This window comes from Capra hircus, chromosome 21 (assembly GCF_001704415.2).
Source record: "Capra hircus breed San Clemente chromosome 21, ASM170441v1, whole genome shotgun sequence".
NCBI classification, from domain to species: Eukaryota; Metazoa; Chordata; class Mammalia; order Artiodactyla; family Bovidae; genus Capra; species Capra hircus.
This window is the reverse complement of record NC_030828.1, coordinates 11,972,611-11,986,744: the sequence shown is the minus strand read 5'-3', so window position 1 is coordinate 11,986,744 and position 14,134 is coordinate 11,972,611. Positions and strand designations below refer to the sequence as shown.

The window sequence follows — 14,134 nt, the reverse complement described above, 5'->3', positions numbered from 1 at the left end:
ATCCAACCTTCCCCTCCCACCAGGTCTGCAAAGCTCATTTGGCTGGCAAGCCTATTATAGGCTGTCTCTGGACCTGTGAATCTTGCAGTACTGTTAGGCTTTTTTGTTGTCCCCTAAGGGATAAGGCTCAGCAGTAAAGAGTCTGCCTGCAGTGCAGGAGATACAGGAGACTCAGGTTCGATCCCTGGGTCGGGAAGATTCCCTGGAGGAGGAAATGGCAACCCACTCCAGCATTCTTGCCTGGGAAATCTCATGGACAAAGAAGCCCATGCAAGTCGAGTTGGACACGACTTAGGCAGTGAGCACAACAAGAAATAAAGGGAGGTGCAGACGGATTCAAGTGTGAAGGATAAATTCAAAGCCGTAATTTCGAAATACCCAGAGGTAGTTTGTTTCCCTGCAGAGCAGTGCCTGGTTCTTATATCTCTGTTTCCCAGAATGCCTCTCTTCCCTTCCTGCTATCGGAGTAGCCAAAGGCCCATTTGGAAGATTCTACCAAAGAGCACCTGTGGGTGGGAGGCCGGTGCCAGGTGCCAAGTGTTGTTTGAATCCATCCTTCACTGGAGGCTCCAAGTCCAGTGCTTGAGAAGGAAGTCACTTAGCTGTGGTTGCAGGTTTGCAGAACCAGTGAAGAGTATTAACACATTCACTAGGCAGGGAGTGGTATTTCTCATGAATACTGAAAGCTGGACCACCCCCTCTGATCACCAAAGTCACACTCAAGAATTATCAGCAAGTTTATATGTCATCTTTATTTCTTTGCTTCAGTCCTCTTTGATACGCAACCTCCGGCTCTCAGAGTCCTTGAAAAAGAACCAACTCTGGAATGGGATTATAAGTATAACTTTGTTGGAAGGAAGGAATGTCTCAGGCGGAAGCGTGGCAGAGATGTTTGTCCAGTTAAAACTGGGAGATCAGAGGTATAAAAGTAAGGTAAGTTCTGTCAATTCCTTAAGGAGAACAATGTCTTTAAGATGAAAACAATGGGAAAAAAATGTATGTTTTCCCCCTCTAAACTTTGCAAGAACAAAATTTATTTTTAAATCTCCTGTGTGGATTAGGAGCACCCCAGAAAACAAAATAAATGTACAGATGCTGTCTGTTAATATGGGCATTTGATTGCTTAGTGTCATTCATTTTAATATAATCACTGGAGCTAGAGAAAGTTTATTAAACAATAGATTTGAATGCATGGCTTATTTTCATTTTGAAAATGAACAACTGTGTTTCAGAGATTGTGCTAAAAAGGATTACTATTTCCAAAAATCCTACAAAAATAAAATACTGTAATATGTTATAATTGAATTAAAATGCTTGAGTTTAACGAAACATATTTTCAAAAGTATACACTCCTGGATTTCTCTAACTTGTTGGTATGAACACCAAAAATAGACATCTAATACTGCTGTTTTCTTGCTCTGATTTTTTTTTAAAGCTATCTAAAAGTATTAAAAGTGATTTGTTTTGAACAAAAGTAATAGCTTTTTTTTTTTTTAGCTGTCTTTAAAAATCAATCATCTTATTCCACTGATCCAAATTCCATTTAATTTTTAATCTCAGTAATTCGGTGTGGTTTTTATTTCAAAAACCCTAGTCTCCAAACCATGGTAATTAATTAGTTTTACATAACTGTCAGACAGGAATATTTCCTATGTTTTATGGATTGAGGGAACTAGGGTACTTGAAAGTTAAGTCACTTGCCAAAAGCCACATAGGAAGAAAAACATCAGAGTGGAAGACTTTGAAAATAGGCCCGAGGGTATTTGCAGCTGGGGCTTTCCAGGGTAGCGGACTTACCTGAAGCAGACTAGTGATAGAATGACTTAGCGGGGCAGGAGGTTGTCTCTCCTGCACAATTTTCAGTGCAGAATCAAATATGAAAGGTCATTTACTCCAGCGCAAGCAGTAGAGAACCAAAGCTCACGTTGCAGAATTGTTGATTACGAGAAATGCAAAAAATTGCAGCAAAGTTATGGCCAAAATGTGCAGACGATAATTTTTAGGCTGTGCCTCACAATGAGTGTCTCCAGGATAAGCACAGCTCTCCATTAAGATTCCTTTAACCGTCCAGCCTCAGAGTAAGGATTTATAGAGAAATTATTCATCACTAAGCGCACTTAAACTTTTAAACTAAGCTGAAGTGTAGAAAGAGTCCAGTATCTGCTGCATTCCCCCTTGGGGAATATTGCACTTAAGTTGTGATCAAATGGGCTTTTTTTCTGCATAGTTTCTAAATTCTGTGATCTGATATATTTAAACTCAACGATGATGAAAAACAGCATAGATGATGTTATATGATGTTGGCTGCAGTCGAGGTCTAAGCAGTTCATTTTTTCCCATGCGAGCAAACTTGGTCCCAGGATTTCATCATTGGCCCTGAGTTCCCGGCATTTAGTGGCCTGCATTTTTGCTCACTTTTTCTTCACAAATTGAATCTCTGTGTAAATGAAACAGAAATGAAAGTCTTGCCAATGAATCAAACACATAAGCAGTTTGAAATAACTCTTGGAGAACATGGAAACACTTGTGGAGTTTTCCAACCACGCATGTTCATTTTTAGGTTTGGCTGCAGTGGAATTTCCTAGTCTTCCTCTGACTCCAGTGACTGGATTCAGGAAACTTGACTTTAGAAATAGGCAGTCACATACAAGTTATGGGTTTCTCGTGTAATGCATCTGACAGATGTTAATTAAGATCCCAAATTGTTAATTTATATAGTTCTTAAGCCAGCACTGAAATGGATGTGCCAATAAAAATGTTATTTCCATTTGATTAACCAATTAGGAGTATCTTTTGTAAGAGAGAAGAGCCATAAAATGTCTATTGAGATATTATATAGAGAGTGCAGCTCAATAGTCATTATTATATATGTGTAATAAATATTGTCCATGTATCAAAAATATATATTTTGTATATCTATAACATTTATTGTTTCCTTGGGGATAACAGTGCTGTTTCTAATTTGGTAGATAAATGAATGAATCTGGGGTCAGCTAAAAGAGTATGATGTTTTGCCAATTCTTAAAACCTCAACATGCCTTTCATTTCCAAAAAGGAAAATTTTAACTGTGTAAGAGTGATCATAACCATCATTATGATTGCTTTCCTGCTGTTTAGAAATGAAATGAATGTGTAGCTGCTATAGTGATGAATACCATTTTAAGAAAATAAATATTATAACTGCATGTTTTCTAGACACTGTGTAAGAGTGCAAATCCGCAGTGGCGGGAACAGTTTGACTTTCACTACTTCTCTGACAGGATGGGCATTTTGGACATTGAAGTGTGGGGAAAGGACAGCAAAAAGCACGAGGAACGTTTGGGCACGTGAGTCTCTTCTGCTTTCTAAACGGTGGGAGACATGTCTTTATCAGGCTGGTGTATAGCATTGTCTTTATCTGGTTGAGCTTAGACTAAAACCTCGTATTCCCACCCCAAGGAGCCATAAGTTAGCTGGACCTTAACCCGGGAAAGACTTTTTCGTTTATTAATTGGTATATGCCGTTTAGTATTGATCACAACAGAAGAAAATCGTTATGTGTCAGGAATTCTCTAAAGAAAGATAATGTCCCATCTCAGACTCTTTAGGAAATGTTGGTATCAGTTTCCAATGCACCCTATGAGTTTGGTTTTGGTCTTTAGTGAAAATACCAAATAATTCAGTCACACCGTGAAGCTAGGGGTCCCAAATTGATGGAAACTTTCCATTGTGCTCTATGGACTTTGTGGCAAATCGTAATGACATCTGCTGAGGCCAGATCAGTTTCATTTGTATACTTTGGACCTTCTCAGCTTAATTGAGGTGCTCCCTTGTATATAATGAGAAATATTGAAAGTATTAATGGTTTCCATATAGGATTATAGTAAGACTATAGTGAAATGCAATTCTGCCTGCATGTGGCTGCCCCAGTTTAAGCATGAAGGGGATGCTGGTGGAAGCATACATCTCTGATCTTTCTGGGAAGCCTGCACGTTCACAGTATTATCCTTATTTTATAGATGAGGGAATGGAGTGCTGAGAAGCTTAGCAGAGTAGTGAATGTGAGACTCAGGATTATCTCTTTTCAAAGACCCACGTTTTTTCTTCCAAACTACTGAGTTTTGTTCAGCCAATATGCATCCAGTTTGTCCACCCATCCTAAATTTAGAATAAAGCATTTGAAGGGCTCTCAACATCTGTTCGTGGTCTTTTTCAAACCAAGTTCTCTGGAGCCCTGGATTCAGGGAGATGCGCTGGGGCCAGCCTTCAGGATAATCAAGTTTCTTCTGAAACCATAGCATTTCCACTTCTACCTGTGCTCTGTGGTGGGGTTCTGTTCCAGGCAAGAGTTTTACTGCTGAAAACGAAAGATTGAAAGCCCTTCATCCAGTAGAACCCCTTCTTTTTACAGATAAGTCCAGAAGTCCAAAGATGTTATGTTTTTCTATCAGCAAGGAATTTAGGAGCCAAAATAGGCTGCGCCCCAGCTAACCCAAAACTCAATGCAGTGCTTTTTTTCTGTGTAGAATGCTTAGCAGAGGCAGTTGCATGAAACATCAGTTCTTTTTGCTGCTGTTATCCCATCCTAGTGTTCTTGGGCTTCTCTTGTGACTCAGCTGGTAAAAAATCCACCTGCAATGTGTGAGACCTTGGTTCGATCCCTGGGTTGGGAAGGTCCCCTGGAGAAGGGAAAGGCGACCCACTGCAGTATTCTGGCCTGGAGAATTCCATGGACTGTATTGACCATGGGGTTGCAAAGAGTCGGACACGACTGAGTGACTTGACTTTCATCCCACCCCGTCTCAGTAACTTATCCTGAGACAGACAAGAGGAAGTTTGGAGACCATGGCATATTCCTCCCATGCTTGCCTGCAGAGGCATTCTGTCACCAGAACGGTCTGGTTTGTCCCAGGGTACTTAATAATCTGAGCTCTCCCCCACCTGATGGCAGCACTGTTGCCCAGTTATCATGTGGAACACACACACACCCCTACACACTTCATCCATCCGTGTAAACACTGGCTAGGAGGGCCGGGCTGCCTCCAGCTGAGACGGGGCGCTCTTCCTGCCATGTGCGTGTCGTGGTCCCAGTTCCGTTGCTTTGTGCAGCCTGCTCAACCCCAGTTCTCTGCTGCTCTGGTAGGTAGTAGCCATGCTTCCCTGGAGATCCGCAGGGCCAGATTTGTGGGTTTGGGCACCAAACTAGGTCCCGTCACTCTACTGCTCAGGAGAAAGGTCTTCCTGTGGTCCAGAATGCACAGATTTTTCTCTGTCAGATGCTTTCCCAGCCTCCGTTTCCACAGGATAACTTAGACACCTGCATGTTCTCAGTGCCTCCCACCCTGGTCACTGTTGCGACACCCCCGTGCGCTGCCAACACCCATGGCAAAAGGATCAGACACGTTGTGTTAGCCAGCAGAGTACGGATAAGTTACGTCAGTGCACAAGTGCAGAGAACTCTGTGTCCCACAGCGCTTTCTGAGTGATGGCCTTTGAGCCCCAGTGATGGATGGCCTGTGTGTTATTTTAGTAGGTGTGAAGAATAATGGCCTTTCATTTCGTGTGTCATTGTGCCGTCATGTTTCCTTCAAATGAGCGTTAAGTTTCTTTACAGACGCAGAAAATAATTGGAGATGTCCCTCTTATGCCATGTTTTGTCATTTGGGTCTTCATTTATTATTTGAGCTATTTCCTGTTTCTAACTTAGACGTCTACCTGCCCCAGTGGCCACTCTGCCCTTCCTCTTCATGGACTTTAAAGGAATTTTTTTGGGTATCCTTTTCCTTTTTCCTCTCCTGAGGTACAGAAGATAACAAAAGTGTCTCTTGGGCTTTGACTACACAGCGTTACCCAGAGTGAACTTCCAGGTGGGGTGAAACTTCCCCTAAAATACACCAGTGCTTATCACAGTGAAAGGAGAGATTGTGTTGGCATATGGATACCACAGACCTGTTACTTACTGTTCCTTCTTACATAAAAGTGTTCACTCTTTGTTTTCCTGTTCTTTGTTGGAATTCTTAAGGATCAGTTATTTTATCCCCTCACCTGTTGGGAAATACCTCTTTGTGTCAGGAGGGTCTTTGGCGATGGTGAATGTTCTCAGGCCTGTCTCATAATTTGTCTTTGGATGATACCGTGTTGCTAGCAGTTCAAAGTTCTGCATGGCCTCTCTGAGAAACTGTTCCCCCACTGAAGCTTCCCCTGGCAGGCATCATGAGAGGAGGGACGGAACACTTTGAGTTGTGTTTCCTGGGCTGTCTGGTAACCACAACACTTGCAAGCTACGAGACCTTGGGCAGTGGCCTTTCTTGTGGTTTTCCTGTGTAACAGGGTCTTCAGCCAACTTGCAGGTCATCATGGCAACTGGCAACCATGGCTATTGCTGGTTGCTAGTATTACTCCTATTAATTTTGAGATTTTTTTTTCTTCTGGATAATAACTACAGATCCCCACAACTAAATTGTGCTATTTAAGTATTTGAGATATGGCTGGTTAAAATTCAGCTCAGTTTTGTTTATTCAAAACAGAATAGATTTGTGTGTGTGTGTGTTTTGGTGGAAGTGAGCAGTGACTATCTTCCAGGATGTGATGGGAAGGATATTTATTGACTCAAGAACTGAACAGTGTTGATTAGCCTGACTGACATTGGTTTTGTAGCTGTGGACTGTGGTAGACTGGGGCAGTGGTCAGTTATGATCATAACTGGTGTTTGTGTTAGCATTGGTGGGTTGCTAGCTTGGTGATAGTTCAGGCTTGTCCCGCCTCCCCAACCTCCATGGCAGCCAGCCTCCTCCAGGCTCTCCTGAGTCATGGGGAACTTTCTAAAATTCCTTGTGTCCTTATGGTCCACTTGTGGGCTTCCGCTGAGCCATAGGTAGCTCCTGAGGAGGTCAGGGCTGGTGAGATAGAGGTGCTTGGGCAAACCAACACCCCACTTCCCAATCCAGGATGTCTACTATTCATGGGCCAGGGGAAAAAAAAAAAAAACAACAGTCTTTTGAGTCCATCAATGGTCCAGAAACAGTGGATTTTTAGGAGGAGTAAGAAATAAAGATAAATGTAACCTGCTCCAACTTTTAAACAAAATGGCAAGAGTAGAAATATAGATTAATCTTCTTGTCAACCTATAACATTTCAACATAATCATACCATTTTCTTAAAGTATATTTTATATTTCCCTGTGATTCTGGTGATTAATTTGTTATAGAATATCCTAGCTTCCAAGGTGGCGCCAGTGGTAAGGAATCTGCCTGCAAATGTAGGGAGGCGCAAGAGTTGCAAGTTCAATCCCTGAATCAGGAAGATTCCCTGGAGGAGGAAATGGCAACCCACTCCGGTATTCTTGCCTGGAAAATTATGTAAACAGAGGAGCCTGGTGGGCTACAGTCCATGGGGTTGCAAAGAGTCAGACAGAACTGAGCATGCATGTACAGATGCACGCAGACTTAGTTTGGAAAAGTTAAGAATGAGATTGCACAAGCTTATTTTAACTGGGCTGCCACAGAGCCAATCCTGAGTCCCACGTGGTGCCTTAGAAAGTGGTTCTGACGTGCTGCCCATTTACCGGTGACTGCGACACGCAGGAGAATCAGGGTCTGTCTTTGGACAGATCGCACTCCATGTCGCCGATCTGCTTTCACAGAGAGGCTTGACACAGTCACCATTTGCTTCTTGTTCACCCCCGTTCTTAGCCTCTGAGATTTACAGCTTTTAAAACTCTAGGACTCTTTTCTGCCCCCTTGCATTTAAGTTAAAAGCTGACCAGTCTATAATATAAAACATAGAATTATGGTAATGAATAAGAGGTTAAAAGCTATCATGGCAAGTGGAACTTAGCAGGTTTGGCTGACTGATATGGTAAAAATTATGTGTTGAATTAAAACATTAAAATGCGGTGGGATTAATGGAGAAAGACAGGAACAGGAGGTCAGAAACAATGCTAAATCAGCACATTAACTGCCTGTGGGCTAGAGATGCTGGCTTTAATATATGCAGAGGAAAAAAAAAAAAGCTTACGGGGGCGGGGGGGGGGGGGGGGAGTAATTAACTTAGTCCTTGTTTTCTCCAGGTGAATAGAAATGCAGACATTTGAATCTGGGAGGCATCCAGTACATATATTTCTTTCCCTTTCTTTTTCATATAGAGGAGGAAGTAGACCCTACAAGGTATTCAGTTGGTTAACAAAAAAGAAACACTGACTTTATAATTTGGAGTGTTTGAATTTTATTTTGCCACTAGGATTCATTTTGTTTGTTCCTTCATTTTACTCAACAAACACTGAGCATGCTGTGTATCAGACATCTTACCAAAAGCTGGGGGTTCACGTGTGGATTGTGTCCTCAGGCACTAGGTTGTGGGCAGCTTTCTGGAAGAAGAGTGTCTCAGCTGAGACCTGTAACATGGGTGGTGGTTAGCCAGACCAGACTGGAGGAAGAACGTTTCAGGAAGATGGGACCACATGGGCAGAGACTTGGCGAGGAGGGAGAAAACGTCTGAGAATCTTGAAAAAAAAAAAATGCGGAGTGATGACGTCACACGATCAGACTAGAGCGGAAAGCGGAAGTGAGGTCACAAAGCTGTCGGATTCCATCTCCTGCCTGTGAACCACGGCTGGACCTGGCTAGACACAGACACACCAGTGCCCTGCTCCTTTCTTTTCACCACTTGTTGCCACAGTGGACCTCTGATGGAATGAATGATCTACGACCTGACTTCAGAATGATGGGTTCCTGGTCCCCTAAGGGCCGGTGTGTAGCACCTGTTGAATTATGGTCCATACGTGGTCTCTCCCCCTGCCGGTGGAGCCGCGCATGAGACACCCTGAGAGCAGATCTGATTGGCTAATGCTCGTTACTTAAGTGTTTTGCACGGATGCCCTGCACACGTGTTTTCCACATCGTCTCAGTACAGTTTCATAAGTTTTATGGCTTCATCGGTTTTTGTTAACAAACACATCTTTGGATATGTTGGCCTGAGTCTTTTGGGCCATGGTGAGTTAACAGGTATTTTTTCTTTTAAATTGTTCGTAGGTTGTATCTCTGGTACCTTTATCAATGTGTCTGTACTGCCATCTACTAACGTGGGGAAATTTTTAAATATTTCCCCTGCTGTAACTCATCACGGTTGAATGATTAGCATTTCTTTAGATCAGGGGTCACCTAACGAGGGTGGGTCAAGTCCAGAAGACTGCTTGGTTTTGAGTAAAGTTTTATTGGAAAAGAGCACTGTTCACTTGAGTTCATTGTCTATTGCTGCTTTCTTCTACGAGGGGAGAGTTGAGCAGCAGCAGCAGCAGCAGCAGCAGCAGAGACCATGTAGCCCCAAACTAAAACTGTTTCCTCTTTGGCCCTTCATAGAAAAAATGATCTTCCTGCCCCATCATTTATTAATGTGGGTGTGGTTTTTAATGATAATTGGAACACTAATTATGAGAGCCTTTTAAACCGCATATCCAAAAACTTTGTTTTTTCAAAGAAAATTTGCATCTAGCGTAGTAAGCTTAGTGTTTCATCAAGCCTCATACAAGGTTGCCATTTGGGAAGAGTTTGGGAAGGAATTTAGAGGATACATAAGAGAAAAGAGAATATATGACAATACGTGCGAAATTCTAGAATTGATGAGTGAGAGAGTAGTGTTTATAAGAAGGAGCAGGCAGGAGAGAAGGAGGAGGGGGTGTTTTGCGTTGCTGAGGAATCTGGGCTGGATCTGCTCTTCTAGCATCCTCAGGGGCCAGCTCTGCGCTTCTCCTGCAACCGGTTACTAAACAGGAGAGGGAAAGTCTTGGGAAAGAACAGCAGATTGGCTAGTGCTTCAGGAGCGGCGAGGAAGAGGGAAGCGCTGGCCAGGTTATTTAGTATTTTCTCGGCGTGGAATGTGATACCCTGTAGAAAATGAATGAAGCAGCCCAGAGTCTCCTTTTAAGATTTTTGTATTAAACTTGTCTTTGGTGAATGTATTTCAGAATGATTATATCTTAAAGATTTTATTTACTTGCACCCGAAGAAGGTCATTTTGTTCACATGATACTCACCTTTCTTCAGAAGATTCAGTTGAGTGTTACGGTAAAAGTGTTCTGAAATTCTGGAAGAAAAGTCCTTATTTTTTTCTTTTCTTCCTCTGCTTTTGCTGGTCATACAGTAACCAGTTCCTAGCTTGCGGTTAATGTAAGTATTTCTTTGGCCTCTGACCAACCTCCTGAGCATTCTGGTTCTCCTTCCAACGTGAAGATGAGCTGAAGTCATGGAGACAGAGATTGACACAGAAAAATGGGAGGCCTGAAGGAAAGGGTTTTGTATGAGAGTCATTTCTCCTTACTCCCTTCTTTCCTCCTTTCTTCCAGAATGTGGAAGTGAAGGGGGCAGCCAGCTGGATCGAAGTGATGGGGAGAGAGCACTTCAGTTCTAGAAAGTTCATAGAAAGTCATCCTTAGAGTTGGTGGGTAACACTAGGGAGAGGGTCGCTTTACATTAATTCCTAAGACTAAAGACATCAGTGTTTTAAGAATCGATTAATTCATATGATGGGACAGGGACCCTAAGAGACAGGGTCATAATCCATGTACAAAAGGATCAAGGTTTAATTTTGACTGACCTGATGCCAATGTATCAATTTAATTTGCTCTTTCAGGTCACTAAGAAAAGAAAAGTAAGCATTTGATTGAATTCACTCATTAATTAACTGAGAATGTAGAATCCGTTACGTTTGTCCTGAAATTCCCTTATATGTTGTTTATGTGGCTCTTATATCTAAAATAGGCAAGGCTATTTTTTTGTATAGGAATTCTTTCTTTGTTATCAAAATAAACTTTAAATATGAGATCAGTGCAAAAGTTTCATAGTGGGCAGAAATGACTGAAAAGTTTGTGAAAATGTGTAATTTCTGAGACAAAACCAAATGTTTGTTTTTATGTGATTCACACTTGTTTAAATTAGTAAACTGCTCTGTTCAAGAAAGCTGTCCCTTTAAATAGGAGTATAAATAAATAAATACTCTCCTATTTAAGGTTACCACCAGAGAAAAGTCTTCAACAAATTTGGATCATTCATCCTTCCATAGAAAGAGCTTTATTAAATGAAAATGTGTATAACAGTGTAAAATAATGCTTAGCAAATATTCTTAAACAGATGTACTGCTGCTGCTGTTGCTGCTAAGTCGCTTCAGTCGCGTCCGACTCTGTTCGACTCCACAGATGGCAGTCTACCAGGCTCCTCGGTCCCTGGGATTCACCAGGCAAGAACACTGGAGTGGGTTGCCATTTCCTTCTCCAATGCATGAGAGAGAAAAGTGAAAGTGAAGTCACTCAGTCATGTCCAATTCTTCTCGACCCTATGGACTGCAGCCCTGCTGCTGCTGCTGCTAAGTCACTTCAGTCGTGTCCGACTCTGTGTGACCCCATAGACGGCAGCCCCCCAGGCTCCCCCATCCCTGGGATTCTCCAGGCAAGAATACCAGAGCTATACTTATATAGAATTTTCAGGTCCTTAGTTTTGTAGATGGAGAAGGCAATGGTACTCTACTCCAGTACTCTTGCCTGGAAAATCCCATGGACAGAGGAGCCTGGTAGGCTGCAGTCCATGTGGTCACTAACAGTCGGACACGACTGAGCGACTTCACTTTCACTTTTCACTTTCGTGCATTGGAGACGAAATGGCGACCCACTCCAGTGTTCTTGCCTGGAGAATCTCAGGGACGGGGGAGCCTGGTGGGCTGCCATCTATGGGGTCGCAGAGTCGGACACGACTGAAGCGACTTAGCAGTGCAGCAGTTTTGTAGAAATGACGCAGTTAAAGCACTTGACATTTCTTCCCCAGCAAAATTAACTCTCCAACATACTTGCTTACAAAATTTACTAACCCCTCTGTTCACAGTAGTAAACTTACTTACTGCTACAGAAAAATTTTGATTCAAACCATAGAGAGTTATTTAAATATATATGCATATATTTTTTAATATCTCCAGTAGAAACATGATGAATTTATTACACGTAAAAGCTCTTATTGCCCCCTCTTCTTAAAACTGGAATCACTTTTGGTAATTTGGAAATAAATACCCACATAAATTTAATTTTATAGGTACATATCCCTTACTGTAAAAATTTTTTCATTCTATACTAAAAATAGGCATAGACTTTTAATATCAGTAGTTTTTCTCTTTAATTGGGAAAGAATTGCAAGCTTTCTTTCAAATTTATTTAACTGGAACTTTTTCCGTATCCATGTGGTTCAAAACTGTCATTGCTTTATAAATGAGGTAGGTGTGCCTGTTTGCTATTGTCTGCAAACTTACAAAAGTGCAGGAATGATGTGAGGTAAGAATCTATCGTCTGACATTATGAGGTGGTGCGTCCGTGTTTGTAATAAAGTCTGGAACAGTCATCTGACTCAGTAACTAGAGGTGGCGAATGGGAACGCAAACCACACAGTGCCCGCCCTCCCTCCACTCAGCCCTGCCACCTCACCCAACCCGGACGTGAACGAAGCAAGTGTGGTCCAAGCAACCCCAGGATTTTCCATGTTAAAGCAAATAAATGACTTAGCACCTCAGCCCCCCACCCCCCGCCCTTTCAGTGTTTGCTTCTGTATTTAAATGTGTTTGAGGTTTTCAACATCACCAGAACATTGACTGTTAAGAGGAGGAAAACATGCAATTTATAGCAGATGGGTGCAGCCTTTTCTGGCTGTGCTGCAGAAATGGGATCAATCAGCAGCACTTCATGCTCCATTTGTCTAACAGAAACCCACCTGGGGAAACCCCGCGGAACGGTGCCTATTAGGAAAACACCTTAACACATTTCTTTAAATAAAATCTCGCCAGTTGGCATTAATCTGGAAGAAAATGGTTTCTCCATTAACCCTCTCCCGCTTGCACAGGCTCCTGTCTTTTCGCCTCTTTTTGAACCAACATCTCTTATTCTCTTGGCTGGTTAAAAAAAAAAAAAAAAAAAAAAGACCCAACCCCAAGAAGCCTTCTTGAGCCCGCATCCGTACTGCTGAAACTCTGAAACTGTTTTTCTTCCTAGTTCTTGATCTGATCAGCTTTCTGCAGACTTTATCTGGCAGAGATTTGCTGCTTCTCAGTTCATTTGCCACTTTCTCCATGCTGCCTTTTCTTTGAGTTTCTTGACATCTTTCTCTCCTTTACTGAGGGTGTGGTGTGCCGGGAGGGACTGATAGCAGCCAGGGCAGCCCCTGCAACCTTCACTGCTCAACCAGCCAGTGCCCAGACAGCGGGAGGTTTCATGGGGGGATGAAATGAAAATCAGGTGCTTGGGAGGGTCCGCAGCCGCCACGCATTAATCGCTTTTCTGTCTGCTTCTGGCAACTTTTCCAGGTGTAAAGTGGATATCTCAGCCCTCCCACTCAAGCAAGCCAACTGCTTGGAGCTGCCATTGGAAAGCTGCCAGGGGACCCTTCTGATGCTGGTCACCCTCACGCCCTGTTCAGGGGTCTCAGTCTCAGATCTGTGTGTGTGCCCCTTGGCAGACCCCAGCGAGAGAAAGCAGATCGCCCAGCGCTTTGTGAGTTCTCTGCCTTACTACGCCCCCTCCCCACCCCACGCCCACTCTACCTTTAAGCTGAAAACAGTCTGGGAATTGAAAAACTGCATCCAAAGAGATCTTTGTCCAAAGCTCAGTGGTATTTCTCCTAAACAAGACATCAGACGTGGAAGTTAATGGTTAGTGAAAAGCTGAAAGTAGATTTTAGAATTGGCCTTCTTATTTAAAAGCCAGAGAAAGTGTTTGGATATTTTACCATTCAGGATCTCTTTGGAGAAAGCTGAAATCCTCAAGGGGGCAAAAGTTTGTTTAGCGGGTTTGTGTATATGAATAGGTATTTTTATTTTATTTCGTTTGTCTTTTATTTTATATTGGAGTATAGTCCATTTATTGAGTTGGCCAGGAAACATTTGTTTGGGTTTTTCATTAGGATGTTAGGAAAAATTTGAATGAACTTTTTGGTCAAACTAATGCACTGTTCTGTTAGTTTTGGGTTTACAGCAAAATTATTCAATTATACTTGTACATACATCCATTTTTTTTTTTCAAATTCTTCTCGCATATAGCTTATTGCAGAATATTGAGTAAAGTCCCCTGTGCTATACAGTAGGTCCTTGTTGACTATTTTATATATAGTAGTGTGTGTATGTTAATCCCAAA

General features: G+C 42.3%; 1 protein-coding gene across 3 annotated transcripts in view; it reads left to right on the top strand.

Moving 5' to 3' along the window:
• MCTP2 (multiple C2 and transmembrane domain containing 2) overlaps positions 1 to 14,134 on the top strand; it is a 269,217-nt gene that overhangs the window by 128,326 nt on the left and 126,757 nt on the right. For 2 of the 3 annotated variants that reach the window (XM_013972927.2, XM_013972926.2), the window contains 3 exons: positions 769 to 933; positions 3,196 to 3,326; positions 13,309 to 13,495. In XM_013972927.2, the coding sequence (XP_013828381.1) occupies positions 769 to 933; positions 3,196 to 3,326; positions 13,309 to 13,495 (483 nt within the window). Of the gene's footprint in view, positions 1 to 768; positions 934 to 3,195; positions 3,327 to 13,308; positions 13,496 to 14,134 lie in introns of those variants that run through there. The other variant, XM_018066513.1, reaches the window with a different exon arrangement.